The sequence below is a fragment of the Leptonychotes weddellii genome, chromosome 7 (assembly GCF_054177405.1).
Source record: "Leptonychotes weddellii isolate Sample4059 chromosome 7, ASM5417740v2, whole genome shotgun sequence".
NCBI classification, from domain to species: Eukaryota; Metazoa; Chordata; class Mammalia; order Carnivora; family Phocidae; genus Leptonychotes; species Leptonychotes weddellii.
In genome coordinates, this window is record NC_138375.1 from 38,612,344 (window position 1) to 38,631,816 (window position 19,473).

At 56.4% G+C, this 19,473-nt stretch overlaps 1 protein-coding gene across 1 annotated transcript in view; it reads right to left on the minus strand.

Moving 5' to 3' along the window:
• CAMK2A (calcium/calmodulin dependent protein kinase II alpha) overlaps positions 1-19,473 on the minus strand; it is a 60,935-nt gene that overhangs the window by 11,767 nt on the left and 29,695 nt on the right. The window contains exons 6-14 of the mRNA XM_081825797.1: positions 16,461-16,579; positions 15,131-15,214; positions 14,906-15,000; positions 13,825-13,947; positions 13,362-13,445; positions 11,878-11,920; positions 9,375-9,415; positions 4,721-4,753; positions 3,691-3,739 (exon numbers count right to left, since the gene is read on the minus strand). Coding sequence (XP_081681923.1) covers positions 3,691-3,739; positions 4,721-4,753; positions 9,375-9,415; positions 11,878-11,920; positions 13,362-13,445; positions 13,825-13,947; positions 14,906-15,000; positions 15,131-15,214; positions 16,461-16,579 — 671 coding nt within the window. The remainder of the gene's footprint in view (positions 1-3,690; positions 3,740-4,720; positions 4,754-9,374; positions 9,416-11,877; positions 11,921-13,361; positions 13,446-13,824; positions 13,948-14,905; positions 15,001-15,130; positions 15,215-16,460; positions 16,580-19,473) is intronic.

The window sequence follows — 19,473 nt, forward strand, 5'->3', positions numbered from 1 at the left end:
TGATGCATAATATAAAGCATTTAGAGGAGTGCCTGGCAGTCCGTGAATAAGAGCTATGATTATTGTCATCTGGAAATCTCTGAATTGGAAGTTCTCCCTGAGGACAGCCTCTGGTCTTTAGCCAGGGCATGGATGCTTCCCAGCAGCCTGAGATGTGATGGATGCTTCCATCTTGGTTGGAACTTTGGGGCTTGCAGCCTGCCAGGAAGCCTGACACACTGTCAGGCATCTCTCCCTTTGCACCCACCTCCTTCTTCTTTAAAGTCAGACTCCCCCCCCTGAAAGCCCCTTGCTTTCTGGGGCCCCAAAGTGTGCACCTGCTTGCCCAGACCCAGTGCCCTCCCCCTCTACTAGTCTTCTCTTTCCAGGGCTGAAAGCCTCGAGGATAGGGTTTGCAGGATCTGAGTTAAGCTGGCCATCCACTCTTTGAGGGTCCTTGAGCTGTTTAAAGGCCTTCCTGAGTGTTAGCACACAATCCTCAATGTGGCTTGAATATTGCAAAATATCAGGTCTGGGGCAGAACTCTATCCCCTCCCTAATTCTGGACACTATACCTCTATTAATGCATCCAGGGACAATGCCTGACTTGGCTGTGCCTCTAGACACTCAGGACATCAAGTTTGCCAACAGTGGAAAGCTAGTGGGCAGAAATCTCCCTAGTAGCTTCATCTCTAGGACAGAAGATCTGGGAATCTGGTGCTTCTTAGATCTAGAGAAACTCACTCTGGTTTTGGGTCCCTTCCATGTCCTCAGCAGTCCTGTTGCTGTGAGAGATTCATTCAGCAGCTTCTCAGCAGCAACCTCTGGCATTTCTCATCTGCCATCCAGGAGTGCTCTCATTCAGATGGGAAAGCTGAGGCCCCAGAGAGGTTAAGGCACTCTCCGAAGGTCACACAGCATGCTGAGGCTCAGATGGGATCAGCATTCCTGGCTGGTATTTCCCAGAAGGTCTCTGTCTAGATTCTGAGGAAGCTCTTTGGGTTGGGGAGGAAATGAATTTTTCACGGAACTGACCAGTAGGAGGTAGGGAAGTAGGAAGGAAGCCTGGCAGAGTCCCGTCCGCGCAGCTCAGAGGGCCAGAGGCCTGTGCATTAAGCCTGAGGTGCTCTGAAATATTAATGTCTCTTTCTTTGCTCAGGGGAAAATGTTCCCTGGAGGATGACATTTCTAATTAACTTTAATGTTAGGTCAGAATCTACCCCACCAGCTGCTATTCTCACTTAGTGAGAAGATTTAACAAATTAACACCAGAAAATGGTTTTTTTTTTTTAAACTTTCTCTGAGGCCTGAAGAAGCTGGGGGAGGCACAGGGCTCCTCTCTCCTGCCAAACACAGGGAGAAGCTCCTGGCTGAGCCAGCGTCTCTTCTATCAGACATGGCCTTTTACATGTGGGAAACTGAGGCAGAGAACGGGGCTCCAATTCTGCCATTAATAACCTGGACGTGCCCTTTCTCTCTGGGCCTCAGATGCCCCTCTGTAAAAGGGGGAACTAAAATTTAAGACTCCACAAATTTTCCCATCCTGATCTCTCTAGAGCAGAGTCTAATGACAGCAAATGTGGGGCCTCAGGGATACCACCCAGAGCCATTAGCCCAGGTGGAAAATGTCTTCGATGGGTCACATTTACATTTATAACACATACAAATTTTGCATTCCTTTCCAAATATTCCTAACATATAAATATCTGTCTTAAAACAATCTTTGAGTAAAACTGATGCTCCAAGAAAATTTCATGTGGCTTCCTGTCATTCAGCCATAAGCTCCAGTTTGAAAAAAAAGAAATTAAAATTTATCAAACCATTACCAGTGCCAAACACTGTCAAATCACTTTATACACAGCCTCCCATTTCATCCGCACAGCAATCCTCTGAGATTGATGGTATTATCATCAACCCTTTACCGAAGGAAAACTGAGACTCAGAGAGGTTGAGTAAGTTGTCCAAAGTCACCTAGCAAATGGACTGCCGTGAAGAAGCACAGAGCCAGTTCACCTCTATGATCCCTGTCTGCTCCAAGACCAGCACTATGAGGCCGAAAGGGTTTTTCAAAATCCCGGTGCCTCTTATCATTAGGACAGCGAGCCTCAAATGTGGGGACAGTCTTGGAAATGCCATGTCTTGGCCCACCACAAACCTATGGAATCAGAGTCCGCAGCGACAGGGCTGGGAATGCGGTTGGAAAACACACCTGAGGGACTTAGAATGTACACTTGCCCCCAGTGGGGAGTTTTTCTACAAGATCATTGGTTTTTAAAGGTCGTCCCTAGCGCCATGGTGGAAGACTGATCTGCTCCAGCGCCAGGCTGTGGTGATGAAGTGACCGCCCCCACGGCCCGACTGGGAATGACCACACAGGGACCCACAGGGTGGGGCTGATCTTCCAAGGCACCCGGGGGGAGGCGGGAGGTAGTCATGGTGCTCAGTGTGCCAAACTGCCTTTACATGTGGAAACGCAACTGTGCAAAAATGTTTGTCACGTCATAAAATGCCCTTTGCCCCTTCACGGTACTCTTTTAGGGGCCAGTATCTAAACGGAAAAATGTACACCCTGGTACAGCTGCAATCTCTCCAGGTCAGTGGTGTGCTTCTACGGTGCAGAGACTCCCGGGGGTCTCTGACATGCACGGAGTGCGAGAACCCGGGCCCCGAGGACGGCGGGGGCGGGCAGGACAGCAGGACTTCGCTAACTCGTCCAAGGATGTGGGTCCCCTGAGCAGAAGGTGACACTCATCCTTCCTCCTCCAACTCCAAGCACGCTTGCCACGCACCGAGCCTTCGAGCCGCGGTTACGAGGCGGGGCCCTGGAGCCACATTGCCCGGGGTTCAAATCCTAATTCCACCCTTAGGAGCTAGGGGACCTTGGGCCAATTTACCCAACCTCTGTTTCCCAGGCTGTAGAATGGGCTGGACCACAGTGCCCAGCTCACAGCTCAGGTAAATGTAAGGCACTTGGACCGGGTCTAGCACGCAGCAAGTGCCCCGTGCAGGGCGGCCACGATTATCGTCCTTATTAGCTCCCCTCTTACTAAGCCGGTCACAGTTCTCTGGGGTTTTGCTCCTTCCTCCATCTGAAGGCTTGTGGAGACTGTCAGCCACTGGCTACAGCAGCCCCTGCCTTTTGGGGGTTGGTCTTAGGCAATGTTTCTTGTCACCTGAATTTTCTGAATTTTTGCTTTCCCTTCCCTTCCTCTTCTCACTTCATGTTTTTAGAATCAATTCATGTTTATTATTTATTTATTTCTTCATTTTTAAAGTAAGCTCTACGCCCAACGTGGGGCTTGAACTCACGACCCCAAGATCAAGAGTCGCACGCTCCACCGACGGAGCCGGCCAGGCGCCCCTAAAATCAACTCATTTTTTAAAAAAAAATTCAAAAAGAAAATGTATGCCACCATGATACATTGTGACCTGAATAGGTTAATTTTTCCCCCCTAAAACGTACTAAACTACGCACACAACCCCTACAGGAAGCACAGTCCGTCTGCGTACCGCCGGGGGACCGAGTACCTTGCGCGGGACACAGTGCCTTGCGGTGGCACTGCCCAGTCTGCAAGGGGCTACGGTCAGGTTGTCTGTGGAGGAGCAGAACACAAGGTCGGCCCTGGGGCCCTTTCAGGCCGGGGCTGTCAGTGAAGGGGGCCTGCCGGGAGGCCCGGGGGGCCCAGACGCTGAAGGCAAGGCCCCCCCTACCTTTGGTGTCTTCATCCTCAATGGTGGTGTTGGTACTCTCTGAAGATTCCTGCCAAAGAGAACACGGGAGGCGGTGAGGCCCAGCTGGCGAGCAGGAAGAGGCTCGGCCCGTGGGGGGCTGCCCCCCGGCTGCCTGATGCTGCGGCCCGGTTTCTGTAAGCACCCCCGGCTCTGCCATCCAGATGCTGCCCTGAAAACCCTGCCAGATTTCCGAGCCTAAGGAGGGGAAGGGCCCAGCTAAGCAGGTGGCTGGTGGCAGGGGGCGTGGATGAAGGGGTGGATGCGAGGAGAACCCTGGCCTTTCTGGGAGGGCTGGGGGGGCTCCCCGGCCCTGTCTGCTTGAGGGAGCAAAGAGGGGGTGTGGAAGAGCAGAGAGGCTCATGGTGGCCACAGAATGGGGAAGGAATACACACACTGGCAGGAGAGGAAGAGAGAGAGGTGGGGAGGCCCAGTGTGAGAGAGGCTGGGCTTTTCAGGGGGAGAAAAACCACACAACTGCGGGAGACAGCCATGGAATCAGAAGAAGAGGGATGTGGGCCACCATGCCACCACTGGAACCCCTAGACAGAGACAGGGGCTGGTGGCCCCTCTGCCACCGGCAGGCCCTGGGGAGCATCGAGAGGCTCAAGAAGGGCCTCTCTGGCGCCCACTCCTTTGGCCAAACCAAGCCCCCCCGCGCCGCAACCGGCACAAACCAAGCCCTGAGATGAGATCTAGAGCAGAGGGCGGGGAGAAGCAAGAAGCCAAGGGCTGGACGTGGGATGGGGTTCAAATCACCCTTCATACCTGAGGGGGTTCTCAGGTCTACGGCCAGGCGGCTGGTCTGGGCCATGGAGTTGGAGGTGTCAACAGAAACACGCAAACAACACACACACGCAACACACAGATTGTCACACAAGGCACACGTACCAAGCACGCCCTGAGCACCCTCTCCCCGCCCCGGGTTCCCAGTGCAGCCTGCAGGAGGGAGGCAGGAGCGAGGGTTCGAGGCCCAGCATTTACCGGCGTTTGGGAGACGGCAGACACTCACCATTAACTGAACGCTGGAACTGGACTTTCTTTTCTGGAAAAACAAGGAGAAGAGATGGGACAGGAAAAGACACAGCGTGAAAACGGCAGGGAGCAGAGAAACAGCAGGGAGCAAAGAAACGAACGACAGGGGAGGTTTGGAAGGATGATGGGCCTCAGGGTCATCCTCTACGGTCCCTTGCCAGCATGACATTGGGGCAAGAAGTCAGGGCCACGAGCAAGAACTGCCCAGCAGGGCCAGTCCTCTGTCAGCCTGAAGCTCCTGGGGGCCTCATGCACAGCCACCTGGGGCTCACCATCCAACCAGCAAGCTCCGGCCCAAGCCTCCCTTGGACCAGGCCTCCCTCTACACCAAGCTCTGATGGCGGCAACAAACCCTGGGCCTTGGATGCCAATTGCCTGAGGCCTCTGGAAGCCAAAGCTCTTGCAGGACAAAAGGGTGCTCAGGTCTGGAGATGAGGCCCAGTGCCTCCTCCTAGCCTCCCCGTGTGTCTCTACTAAAAGAACCCCACCCCTGGTTTGGTTGAGTGTCAGAGTCACTTGGGAAACCTGTCCAAAAGAAACATAACAAGGCCCCCTCAAGGAGTTCAATAACTAGGTCTGGGGAGGGGCCTGGGTATCTGCATTTTAAACAGTATCCCCAGGTAACTTCAAAGCAGGCCCGGCTATGGAAACCAGTCCTCTAAGTGGCCTTTGAAATCCTGCTTGTGGTCCCAGCTTCCCAGCGACAGGCCTGTTCAGCTCCCTTATGTTGACAGAGAAACTGAGGCACGGCCAGACGCACAGCTGAGCCCTGCCATCCCTCCTAGTCCAGCTTTTGGAGAATTTGCAGCTTCACTCGTATTATTGGCCGTGGAAGCAAGGAAAGGGGAGAAAGAGAGAGGAGGACACATTGTCCTCTCGTTCTCTCACTCTAAGCCAGGAGTCGTAAAGACTCGCATTCAGGGAAGGCTGCAGGTCTAACACTTGCATTGCACGGATGGGAAGCCGGGGCCCAGAGACGGACAGTGACCCACCCGAGGTCTCTCATCTGGCTGGTAGCAGAGTGGACGCTAGAACCCCTGAATGTAGACTTTCTCCTCTGTCCAGGTCTCCAGACCCCGCAGCCTGACTGCTCTGCCTCGGCTCGTCCTTCCCGGACGCACTTGCATCTGAGAGGCCTGGAGGCTGTTCTCCTTGCTGTGCTATGGGGCGGTGGGTGGCGGTGTGTGCAGGGAAGGACTTGAGATGCCCTCAGGGTGGGCCTTTGCCCTGAGGGAGGCACTGGCTATTCTCTGAGGATCCTTAGGTCTAATTCTGGGCTTTCTGACTCCAAGATCCAGGAGCCTCTGAGGGCCCGGAGCCCAGGATCCTGTGCTGTCCTTCCAGGGTCCCCACAGACGTGGCAGAAGTGGATCACTGGGCATCACCCGGAGTAAAGGCTCATGGTCCCTGCCTCCGCCCCAGCTGGGTAGATAGTGGGATTCCCACAGCCAGCAGCCTGCAGCCAGGTCCTAGAGTCGGCCTCACTTCTGGCCGGAGCCCGGCCAGGCACGGTGTACATGGGAGGGGACAGGCCCTCTCAGCTTGCCGTCAGCAGAAACCTGAGGAACACGGGGGCCAGGGTTCCAGGCGGGACACGAGGAGGGAACACAGAGCAGAGACTGCATCAGAGTCGGACATACAGTGACAGGATGGGACATGGGGGAGAGCAGTCACGATGGCACGGATGGGACACGAACAGGGGGCAGTGAGTGGGGCTGAGGGGTGGGAGCAGTCGGCCGCTCCTCATAGAAGAGGAGGCTTAGCGGTGGCGGGGCGTGGGGAATCAGCACTCCTCGGGAACAGAAAGACTCGATTTTCCTGGATCACAAATGATGACGGTACTAATAATAACCCCGTACTGACCAGGGTCTCTCACCACGAGTAGAGTCACATCTGTCAGAACCACGTGTAGAAGCATGGTTCTAAGGCTAGCAAAGATGGTAGAAATAAGGTAGGGTCAACATTAGCCTCGAGAAGCCCCTACAAGCCCATAAAGTACAGTATCTCTGTTCTCCAGCCAGCCCATCTTCCCTCCAGCTAAGCCTCCGATGAACGTGGTGGTTTCTCCAGGGACCACGTTGTAAGAAGAATACGTACTTCCTCACTGGGGCTGAACATGTGTTGCTTAAAGGAGCTCATGGTGTGATTCCCCAAGGCCCAGTCTGGTGCAAGCCTCTCGTTGGCCCCACCTGCCCTCCCCCCCCTTGCACGGACGGCAGAACTGATGACACAAGTCTCCAAAGGGGGGGCTGATGGGGCCCGGCAAAACCACAGCTTCTTGACTTGAGGTCCAGCATCACTCGTAGTGAAACACACGACTGGACCCCAGGCCGGCTCCCCAAATCCCGGGCAGGTCCCCTGGTTACTCTCATCTTCCAGCTGGACTTTTCTCCTTCTCCACCCCCAACAGGGGCAGGAAGCTGAGCTACAAAGAGACAGTCTGGCCAGGAATAGCCTTTGGGTCTCTCTTCATCCACACCCGAGCCACCCTGAGAAGTCACTCAGGGTCCATCCTGCCGCTACAGGAAGGAGTGGCTTTTTCTTCAGCCGTGCCCACTGGTAAGCCCTGCAGTGACTGGCCACCATGCTCCGCGATGTCCTTGACCTCAGACAGCCTCTGCCTCCTGGCCTCGCCTGGAGAGGAGCCAGAAGAAAGCTTCGTCCCAAGACCCAGCCTGAGGGAGGCCCTGACCTCACACCCGTGGCTCTGTGTCAGCCCTTTGCCAGGGCCAAGCTAAGAGCCAAGCAGACGGGGTAGCCCTCTGTCTGCCCCCTCCTCCTCCACTGACCTGGGCCACGGCCCACTGGCCCCGGTGGCCTCTGCCCTATATCTCCCAATTATGATTTTTTCCAGGGAACCCAGCATCCCCAGTGTCTACACGCTATGGCCGAGAGGGCCCCAGCTGCTCCAAACTGGGCCACCCCCAAATCGCACATCCCCCCATTACCCTTTCCAGTTAGAGAGGGGAGAGAGTTTGATTCATGGGTAACCCAAAACAGCAAGTAAGCCGGAACCCAATTCTGGATGCCGTCATAGCATTTGGGATAAGCGGGTGTTAACTTTATAAATTGGGTTGGCTTTAGATCTGTGTTTCCAAATACTTCCTTGATCAAACTTTGTTTTCAAGAGAAATCTTACTTGCAAGTCTAATCTAGAAAACATAATACTGGCTAGCATCTCATGAGAATGTATCCCGTGCCAGCTAAATCCTCAACACCCATTATCTTCCTTCATCCTCACAAGCAGCCCTGGGAGGTGGGAATCCCTTTTACCCTCATTGCCCGGATGAGGAAACACAGGCTCAAGGGATTCAGATACTCAGACGAGGTTTCCAGCTGCTAAGTCCAGCCTGGCTCCCTTAACCACTGCGATGTCTGTTACACGGAGCTGTTCTGGCTATAGTGGGCATGAGAAGCCCAGAACCTTCTCTGCTCAGCCTCCCCCTTACTATCCCACTCTACCCCATCTGCTGCTAAGGGTGCCTCCCCAAAACCTTCAGGCTCCAAGAAGTTCAGTTTGAAAACCACTGACTTTGGCTGATAACCAAATAATTATGTATTCCTCAAGTACTCAAGATGAGAAGGAAAAGTGATTAGATAGGGTTTTGTTGCCTTTTTCTTTTCTTTTGTTTTCTGTTTTTAAAGCTAAAATCTTGGAAATCATGGAATCCACACCCCTCCCACCCCACCCATTGTACCTATGAGGAAATTCAAGCCCCCAGAGGGCTCAATGCAGCAGAGAGGCCCAAATCCTGGCCTCAGCCAGCCAGCCCAGATCTCCTCCCATGCAACCCTCAAACCAAAGCCAGTGGCCTGAGACCATAAATACTGCTACATGAAGCCATGAAGCTACCAGCCCACCTGGGTGGCTGTGTTTGGACTGTATTCCACACCATCCAGGGTCCTGGGCACAGCCCAGCCCTGGGGTCCTGGCCAGGCAGGGCTCTGAGCCCAGAAAAAGGCAGGGTCTCAAGAGAGGAGAACCCACAAGGCAAGCCAGTGGCAGGGGAGAAGGGAGCCGCAGAGAGGGGGGCCAGGCCCCAGAGAGCAGAGGGAGAAGAGAGAGGAGGGAAGGAGGGGTCAGTGGGATGTGGAAAGAAGTAGCTCGGGCATCAGGGGTGGGGATGGGAGATAGGCCTGGGTCAGGGGAGGAGGGGATTCTTGGCACCGAACTGGCCAGCCTTGACAGGGGTAGGTGCCTCTGGATCCCAAAGCCAAGAGGGGTGGCTATCCATCCTTCATGGGCTTTGTGGGTTGGACTGGGGTGCACACTGGGTCAGGGGCCCATTCCAGCCAGCCCACACTCGGGAAGGAGGAGGTCACCCCTCATGATCAGCTCTGTCTCTTCTTTGTACCTTCTCACTTTCCAGTCCTCCCATCCCAGAGAACCACAGAAATCTCCTTCAGACCTGCTCCTTTCCTTGTGGCGCCCCCCCCCAACTCCAGGCCACCTGCCTCTCCCCCTCCCCCCCCCGGCCCCACCAATCCTGGGGACAGCCCAACTGCACGAGTGACCACATCTGCCCAGAACACCGTCAGCAAGGCCTGAGTCTCGCCCCAGCCCTGAAAGCCAGGCCCTGTCGGAGGAAAGGCTGCCAGATGCAGGCCCTGCCAGGCTCCCGGGGGCTTACCTTCACACCATCATTCTTCTTGTTTCCTCCACTCTTCCCTCCTGCGGAGGAGAAAAAGTAGAGGGTTACCAACACCAGGCAGGGCACCAAGGCCCACAGGGTGAGGAACAGCAACATCCGTGGGCAGGCGGAGGGCACAGAGCCGGCTCAGTGATCTGGGGGACACCTCCTCCTTCTGCTCCTCCTTCCTCCTTGGGGCCTGGACCGCCGGTGGCCCGCGAGGGGGGCCTGGGCTCCCCCGTCCTCAGCAATCTCGAGTGTGCCCCTCTGGCCCCATGGGTTGCAGGAGGTGACCCACGCGTCCCAGGCCCGTGGGGTTGCTGTTTCAGCCTGGGGATTCCCTCTGGATCCCGGTCACCACCGTGCTGGTGGTGGCCAACCTGGAGGCCTGGCTGCCTGGCCCGGGGCTGGCCGCTCCCTCCCCGCCCCCCCCCCCCACCCGGCCCGCTCTAATTTTAGCCCCATGCTGCTGCCGAGGTCATGTGTCAGCCCTGCCTACTCACTCTGGACAGCTGCGAGCCTTGTTTTGCCGGTGAGAAGAAGCAGATGCCCCACTCTGGGGGCCCACCCCTGCCAGAGCGCCCATCCCCTACAGAGGCCTCCCTACCCTCCAACTCTGGAGCCCCATGCTAGGGCTGGCGGTGTCCGTGGTGGCTGGGAAAAGCAGAGCAACGGCTCTTAGGGAGGCCCCACCTCTGCCAGTCCTCTTTCCCTCCCTCCTTGCCTCCTGGCCAGAGCCCTTGGTGAGGACGCAGCCAGGAATTGGCATGAATGCCCAGCCCTGCCCGACCTGGTATCTGGCTGCTTCCGACCTCAAACAGATGCCTTACGTTAAAGGAGACAGGAGATCGCTAAAGCGCTTAGCATAGCACTTGACCTGTATGCAATAGATGCTCAGTAAATGGTAGCCACTGTAAGTCCTTCTCATGGTGCCTGGGGATGGTGAGCCTGGGAAGGGGGGCGGCTCGGGACATGGACACCCCAGAGGCTCAGAGGGATAGGCTCATGCTGGCCCAGCCTCCCAGTCCCTCTTACAAGTCCACCTGCGACCCCTTCCAGGCAAGTTTCCCTCTTGCAGAGTAAATGCAGGGGTGAGTGCCTCTGGATCCCGAAGCTGAGAGGAGTGGCTGTCCATCCTCTATGAGCTCATGGGCTGGGCTGGGGTGTGCAGTGGAACAGGGGAATGGTCGCCCCTCCAGCTTCAAGGGGTCCCTCTCAGCTCCAGCCCACGACCACAGGACTGAGGGTCCCATGAGGTCACACGTTCTGATTTTCAAGAAAAGACAGAAATTTGTGTTGTTCTGTGAAATCTCCTCATTTTTAATTGCTGGAAACTCTTTTCAAAAACCCCACTGTTTTATGTTTTAAAACACCACTGGTCCTATAAGCCCGTCAAGAGATGGGAACTGACCCACGGGCACCATTTTGTGAGCTCTGGATTAGAGTTTCTAGGGGCACTTCAGAGGTTAAAAAAAGACTCTGACTGTCCGGGTGGCTCATCTTTCAGTTTGAGGAACTGCAGAATCCTTGTCTGGGGAGAGAGTGGGAAGGCAGTTCTGTGCCCTGGGGCAAGCCCACATCAGAAGTTCCCGAGTTTTCCCACCTCTGGGTCTCCTTCTTCAGGCTGGTTAAATGGGCAGTGACCTCTGGGCAAAGTCAGAGCTATGGCTTGCCAGAGCCGACCCCTTGCCGTGGAGCCAGCCACGTGTCCGCAGCAGGCCTGCCTGGCCGGCCCCAGTCAGAGGGTCCCTCGGGTGAGCTTTGCTGTATCTGCTCCGCGGCCCTGTCAGCTGTCCGGTCTCCCCAGAGAGGAGCCCCTGGCAGGCGCTGGCCTGGGTGCTCTCCAGTGTGCCAAGGGGAGCTTCTTGCTAAGCCCTGACACTTATCCTTTCCTTTTCTCTTTGGGGCTGCATGCTGCAGGTCGTTGTGTACTCCCCGCCTTAACCAGCCGGCTCCGGCCCAGGCCAAAGGCTGGCTCCCTGGCTCCCTGCTGACCCATCTTGGTTAAGGGCACTTGCTCTGGGGTGGCTCAAAGCTGCACTAAAAGCAGGCTCTGCCTCTCTCTGCCTAGCCACGGCCCCCACTGCCTTGTCACGAAGGCCACCTGAGCGAAAGCATGGGGACTGCTTAGCACGGGGCTCAGTACTGGCGGGGAACGGGAATGTTGCTATTCCCTGGGCCTGGTTCAGTCCTGCCTGGACCTATACCCCAATATTCGGGAGGCCTCCCCGCTCAGGCTGGCCCAACCTGAGAACCCCAGCACTGCTGTGAGGCTGGGGAGCCAGACTCAACCTCTAACCCTTCCTCATAGGCCTTTCGCTTGCTGGCCTTTCGGCTCCAGCCACTTCTGGGTGCAGGTGACTTAAGCCCCCAGTCTTAGGGTCCTCTGTAGCCCTCACTCTCAGCAGGCCCCTGGCCTGAGGCCCCACGGATATCCGACAGGACAATGCTCCCAACAGACCTGTGCAGGGTGTATTTGGGACTTTGTGGTCCCACCACCTACCAGAGAAGTTCCTGGTAGCCAGCATAGTGGTGAGGATGGCTCCCTGCAAAGATAAGGAGGGGGTGTGGGAGACAGAAGGTCGGAGGTGAGGGGGGGAGAGGAGAGACAGAGAAATGGGATGGGAGGGGGGAGGGGAGGCAGGTGCTGTCTTCAGACACAAAGCCAAAGCTTTCTGCCTTGCCCCTCCATTTGCCCTCACCCCACAGCCAGGAGACCATCCCTGCCTCCCTGGGGAAGTCGGGGTGAGCTGGGCCTTAGCTGGCACAGCTCCTAGAACAGGGCCATCCTAGCAGCAGATATTAATAGGTTCCACTGTCCTGGCCAGAGGTGGTGGAAGGGCTTGGGGACACCTGTCAGTGGGGACTCCTGAAGGCCAAGGACAATAGACCCTGCCCTCCTGGGCCCCCTTCACCCTCCACCAGGGCGCTCAGTACCTTGCTTCATCACTAGTTCATCTTTCCCGGGGCTCCCGGGCTCACAGCCGAGGAGGGGTGACCTAGAGAAACTCTCCTGTCTCAACAAGGGGCCTAGGGGTTGGCTCTCCTGGTTCTGACGCTCTCTGACATGGACCCTCTCTGAGATTTCCTCTGTGACCACTCCCGGTGGGGGGTGGGGTGGGACTTAGTTCTCCTGGCATCATGCTGGCCTGGCCACCCCCTTGGCCCATGTCCCCTTCCTGGGCCACCACGTCAGGCCTGGGAGCAGTTGGTGGGGAGTTTCCGAAGGAGCTGGGGCCTCAGCATCTGTCACTCAGCGTTCTGATGACTTCTCTGTTCCAGCAGGCTGGGTACTCCTCAGTTACTCTTCCTACCTGTTCATGGGGTCCCTGGCAAGGTCTAGGTCAGCAGCTATTACAGCCTGGGAGCACACACCCCTTGCTCACGAGGCTGGCAGCTCCTGGCCCACCTGGGTCCCACTGTGGCTTCCTCTGGGCCCCTGTCCAGTCTCTTGGCTTGTCCTCTCCAGCGCTCAGCAGCAGGGCCTCTCACCAACACTGCTCTCCTGCCCAGCTCCATCTCAGCCCCTAGACCCTCTTGCCAGCCACGCCGAAGCACTTACAGTCCCCCTACGGGGTCACGCTCATGCTTCCAGACTTAGGCATGAGCTTTCTCTCTGTCTGGAACGTCTGTCCACTCTGTGCAGCTAATACCTGCTTACCCTTTGCAGCGTCCAACTAAATGCCGCTTGCCCAGCAAGGCTTCCTGGAGTGCTTCCCTGGTCCTTCCGGACCTGGTTCAAGGCCCTGCTATGGTCACCCCCGGCCTCGGGGCGTGCCCCGTCCCAGCACTCACCACTCCCCCTTACTGTCCCAGGTCCTTGTCTGTCCTTTCCACCTGCTCACTCCCCAGCCCAAACAGTAGGTGCTCAGCACATGCTTGTTGACTCAGTGAAGGAGAGAACTCGTGAGTGAGGCTCTTGGCCTCTGCAGAGACCCAACCAAGCTACTCCATGTCCGGGGGCTACGGAGGGCGAGGACCTGTTACCTTCAGTTTTCTCCTGGCATTGAACTTCTTCAGGCAGTCCACGGTCTCCTGTCTGTGCATGCAGGAGGCCACAGTGGAGCGGTGCTGGAGGAAGTAGGGAGAGGTCTGTGAGTGGGAGGCAGGCCCGCCCAAAAGCCCTTCAGCGGGGCATCTTGTGGAGATGTGGTTGGCATCTTTCGGGGAACAAAGCTTTGTTCTAGGGGACGTTGTAAATGCTGTAGGTGCTTAGCATCCCTGGCACCAGATATCCCATGCTAGTACTACCCCTCGTCGTGATGCCAACACAGAACACCTCCCATTTCCACTTTCCCTGGAGAACCGCGGCAGCGCAGCGTCTCTGGATGAAGCCCCCTTGATCCTATGCTGGGTCTGATGGGCCAGGGGCAGGGCCAGGACTCCATGGGGGTCTGGACCCTGAAGCCGGGAGGGCCTTCTGGAAAGGGCCCTGCGGGGGAAAGCTCACCGAAATCCAGGGGTGCTTGAGGGCCTCAGCGGCCGTGATGCGTTTGGATGGGTTGATGGTCAGCATCTTATTGATCAGATCCTTGGCTTCTGGGGTAACAGTGTCCCATTCTGGTGACGGGAACTGGAAGGGGCAGAGGGGCCAGGTTTGCCCAGCCTACCCCAGGCCACCCCTGCGATCCCCCAGCCCCTGACTGGCAGGGGAGCAGGCAGGGGTCCTACTGTCCATCCACTGGGCATCCACAACCAGGAGGAGCTGGGATCCTCAATGCAGGGACCCCTCTGGAACCAGAGGAGGGGCAGGGTCCTTGGTCCCCGGGACAAGTGAGAGCAGGGGCCAGAGGGAAAGGAGGCCTTCCTCTGTTTTTCTGACACTGCGCCTTATCTGGGGAGCAGGAGGCCAGTGATTAGGGCCAGACTTCAGAATCAGAAGGCTGGGTCCAAGTCCTGGCTCTGCCTCCTGGGCTGTGTGACTTTGGGCAAGACATGTGACCCTCTAGCTGCCTCTAGAGATGTTGTGAGGATTAAATATGATACAAAACACATAGCACGTGGCGTGATAGAATCAGCCTTATTGAAAAGCAGAAGAGCTTGGTCATTAGAAGCACAGACTCTAAGAGCCAAACTGCCTGGGTTCAAATCCCAGCTCTACCATTTCTTAGCTATGCGGTGAGGACAGTTATTTAACCTCTCTGGGCCTCAGCTTCCCTATCTGTAAAATGGGGATAATAATCATACCTATGTCCTAGATGGGTATGAGGATGAGCTCTAATAATATATAAAGCATTTAGAAGAGTGCTATGTTAGCTATTATTATTATTTGTGTGTGCATTATTATTTGCAAGAGAGAGAGAGAGAGGGTGAGAGTCTTTAGCTTCTGGGGCCTACTTTCCTGACCTCCGGGGCCGCGCATGGTCAGTCCTCAAGCTCCACCCGCCCACAACTAAGGAGTGGCAGGGGGCCTAAGTGGGTTGGGAGGGCGGGAGGGAGGCACCTCAGGTCTCTGAGCTCGCTGGGTGCTGGCTTTCACTGGAAGGGACTCAGGGGATGGCAGGGAGGCTGGAGAGAGGAGGGACACTCACATCATAGGCGCCGGCTTTGATCTGTTGGTACAGGCGGTGCTGGTCCTCATCCCAGAATGGGGGATACCCAACCAGCAGGATGTAGAGGATGACCCCTGGGGAGAGGACCAGGAGAAGCCTCACCCCCCTGTGAGGAGGAGCGATGAAGAGGGGACGGATGGGAAAGGAGAGGGCACCTGAGGGGTAGGCGCCCAGGGGGATGAGAGGGCTTTGGGATGGACTCACCACAGGCCCACAGGTCCACAGGCTTCCCATACGGGTCCTTCCGCAGCACTTCCGGGGAGAGGTATCCCGGCGTCCCTGCGAACCCTGCTCCCCAGACACACAGACGGGCAGACACACACACAGAGGTTGGCACGTAAGCAACCCAGGGCAAGGTCCTGCTGGAAGTGGGATGAGGTTTCCCTGGAGATGGGGAACACATGCCCCGCCCCCAAGAGTGGGTCGAGGGCAGCAAAGCCTCTAGATCAGGGTGGACAAGTGCACAGGGCACCTGTCACCACCCCCACTCCAGAGCCTATGGCAGAAGTCTTTGGGCAATCCCAGAGTCCCTCCCGTGGGGTCCTGCCTCAGCGTCACACACTAACAGCCCTCCTGGTGGCACTCTAGACGAAATGTCCTTGCCGTGTCAGCTGAAGGCAGAGCTGAACCCTTGCCCACTCCCCACCCTTCTGGGAGCTGGTCCTGGGCTAGTAGGAGGCCTGTCCCCAACTCTGGTTTTGCCCTAAGTCCCCTGGTGGGTCTCTCTTCCTTCGAGGCCTCAGTTCCCTCATCCATCAAATGAGAGATTAGGGATTCCTCCCTTTACCACCTGCCAGCAGTGTGGGGAGAATCGCTTGAAATAAACAGGCACCCCAAGTACTTGAACAAGGAATCATAAGAACAGTTACTATTTATTGAGCGTGTGTGCTCAGCCCTGGGCCGAGCACTTCCACGCCTGGTCTCACTGACTCCTCACACAGCGCTGAGCACCATGCTCTCATCACCCCCTTTTTACAGATGAGGAAACGAAGGCTCAGCAAGCTGAAACATCACACACCTCCTAAGTGGCAGAGTCGGAACTTGAACTCAGAGCTCTGACTCTTAATCACTGATCAATAGTGCCCACTGAAAAGGTTCCCCAGCTAGCTGAAAGCCCTCAATTATGCCAAAACCTCTGAGCACGCTCTATCATCTGAGCTTAAATCCAGACTCTGCCCCTTTTACCTCCCCATGAACTCTTCCAAGTTTCTCAGTCTCTGTTCCTCATTCGTAAAGTCGGGATAATCAGCTCTGGAAGCCACAGAAGCCCCCAGCCAACAGTCACAGTGTGTGTGCATGTGGAGAAGCCACGTACTGTTTTAAGGATAACCACGTCCCTGCACCTGACCTCTATGGGGACAGGATGGGCAACGCCCACTGACCAGAGGCTGTGCGGTGGGACCTCTGCTCCCAGAGCTCTGGCTGGTGCAATGGCAATCTCCCGCCTGCCCCTACTTGGGCAGGGGGCTCCTAGAGGCCAGTGTCAACACAAGGCTGGCCCCCCACACCCCTGCCACCCCCTGCCCCCACTCACCGAACCATGCTTGCTGCTCCCCTTCCACCTCTATGGCCAGACCAAAGTCCGCCAGCTTCACCGCAGCGCCCTTGAGCTTGGAGGCCAACAACAGATTCTCAGGCTTCCCAGGACCAGAGAGAAGAGTGAAATGGGGGAAGAAAGAGCCAGAGGACAGTGAGCAGATTCAGAGCCTCACCTCCGGGGAGCCTGAGCCTACACGAGGAGCAGCTGGGCAATCCAGAGTGCCCTGTCCCCACCTCCAGTCCCAGCCACAGGACCCTGCGCTCCAGCCCCCAGAGAGGGGACTACCCTAGGGCAAGACCTCTGTCTTCGGCAACAGGAAGATCCTTTCTCCACCACCCGTCCCCTCCTTCGCTTCTCCTCAGGGTTTGGGGCTGAGGCTGACGCAAGCGCAGGGAGTTGGGGAGACAGCCACCACCACATAAGGAAAAAGGAGAGATATTCATTGTGCCCCTACTATGTGCCAGCCATCGGGCTAAGTGTTGCGCATATATCATCTCGCTTATCACCTCAACAACCTTTGGGGCAGGCATTATTATTCCCTTTATCCACAGCGGCCTTCCTACGTGCCCTAAAACAGTCACGCTTGTTCGCACCTCAGGGCCTTTGCATTCCCTGTTCCCCTCGTCTGATTTGCTCCTTCTCCAAGCTTCACAGAGCTGGCCTCTTCTCTTCATCCGCTCTCACCTTTGCGTCACCCCCTCAAAGAATCCCTCCATGACTATCTAAAGGAGGAGCCCCCAGGTATCCTCTGTCTTAGCAACTTGTTGCTACCTTCATAGATATCACAATTTGTCATTTTTTCCCCCATCTGTCTATGTGCTTGTTCATTATCTGTCCCCTCTATAGACAGTGAGCTCCTTAGCTGTCAGTCCCCCACTATATCACCAGCACCTAAGGCAGGGGGCAGCACATAGCACACTTCTTAAGTATTTGTCATACAGATAAAGATGAGGAAACCAAGGCTCAGAGAAGTTAAGTGACTTGACCAAGGTCACACAGCTGATAAGACACAGAACCAGAATCTCTGTCTGCTGTCTTCTGCTGGGTGTGGAGAACAGGAAATCCCCCCACACAGACCAGAGGGGGGTTGAAATGAATTCTGCAGTTGGATAGCCCTCGCCTCTGACCCAGCTCCGCCACTTCTATGCTATGGAACTTGGGCAAGCCATTTTACTTCTTTTTTTTTTTTTTTAAGATTTTATTTATTTATTTATTTGACAGAGAGAGACAGTGAGAGGGAACACAAGCAGGGGGAGTGGGAGAGGGAGAAGCAGGCTTCCCGCTGAGCAGGGAGCCCGATGCGGGGCTCGATCCCAGGACCCTGGGATCATGACCCAGGCCAAAGGCAGACGCTTAACGACTGAGCCCCCCAGGCGCCCCAAGCCATTTCACTTCTCCGAGCTTTAGTCTCCTCTCAGAAAAATGGATAGAGCCCACCTCATGGGGTGGCGTACGGATCAGTCGTGATAATCCACGTAGAGCACTTGGCAGTGGCCCACGGCACATGCGTGATGAGCATTAGCACTCACATTCTCTGCTTGGGGTGGGGTGGGGGCACGGGCTCCATGTCCCTGGAGACGGCTGGTTTCCTCTGACCCCCTTCCCCACCAGGACTTCCGAGAGGGTCCCACCTCTGACCTTTCACTGCCCAAAGCTAGGCGGGACCCAAACAAATATAGCTCCTTCTGCCCCTCTTGAAGGCCTCTTTTATCCTCTGGGGACTGCGTTCCCAACGTGTCCTGGGTCTTGGTAGCCGTCCTGCCCTGATTTGATGAATATGCCGCTAATTAATCTATCCAGAGTGGCCTAAATTTGTGCTGCCTGTCCTCCTGTCTCCTCACATGCAGGGGCTGTAGCTATAATGGGAACAGGCCCTCTGGGAGAACTGCCCCGCCGTCTGGCCAGGACCCTCCTGGAGTGCACACTTGCCTGTGGGTCTAGACTGAGCCATAGGGAGCTCCCCCGTGAGAGTCGGAGGTAGACAGGGCTTCTGGGCAGAGCACTGCATCCCAGAGAGGGACCTGGACCTCCTGGACGATGCCCAGGGAGCATGCCCAGAGAGGCTGTCCAGGCTGAGGAGGGCCTGGAGGGCCCGTCCGGCGAGGATGGAGGAGAACGGCCTGCAGAAGACTGGGGAGGTACCACAAGTGCCTCTGGGGCCTGGGCTGGAGGCTTGATCTGTGTGGCCCCAAAGGGCAGAACTGGGGCTCACAGGCCACAGCAGGAAAGATGGAAGGAGATATTCCCAGTGGCTCAAGGGGCTTCCCCGTGAGAAGTGAGTTCAGAGTCACTGAAGGCCAAAAAGCAGAGGTTCAAAGGCACCTAGAAGGGGCTCCTACAAGAGCAGGAACTGCACTGAGTGGCTTTTTGGCCCAGACCACCGCAGGCCCGGGGGCAGGGGTCAGAAGGCCAGGGCTCCATCCTAGCTCGGGTACCACTGAACAGCACAGTCTTGGGCGAGTCCCTTAGAGTCTGTAGGCCTCTGTTCGCTGCTCTGAAAATCAGGGGGCAGTGTTCTGAGCTACCGGCCTCGATGCCTTGAGGCTCGGCAGAGGGGAGCTAGGAGTCTGTGCTGATCAGGCTACGTGGCTGGCACCAACCCTAGATCACACATCTGCCTAGGCCTGTTCTTCTCCTTCAGGCGGGAAGAGGAGGGACTCCAGGAGCCCCAAGGCCTGTGTTTCTTCTCCCCGCATCTGCCAGCGACCCAGAAACAAGAAACGCAATGTTTCTGTGCACCAGGCGCTGTGTTGTTGCCTTTGACAGAATCAGCAACCCCGAGCAGAGGTTGCCATGGCAACCCACCGGTGAGGAAGCTGAGGCCCTGCAGCTAGAGAGTGGCCTGGCCGGGACCTGGACCCCGCCAGGGCCAGCCCGGGTGGCCTAACGACAGCTTACCTGGTCTGGCCCAAAGCAGGTGGGCCGGGGTATCAGGAGACTGGATCCCAAGCCTAGATACTTCTCCATGCGCCCAGTTTCCTCATCTGAACAGTGGGGTGATTATTCC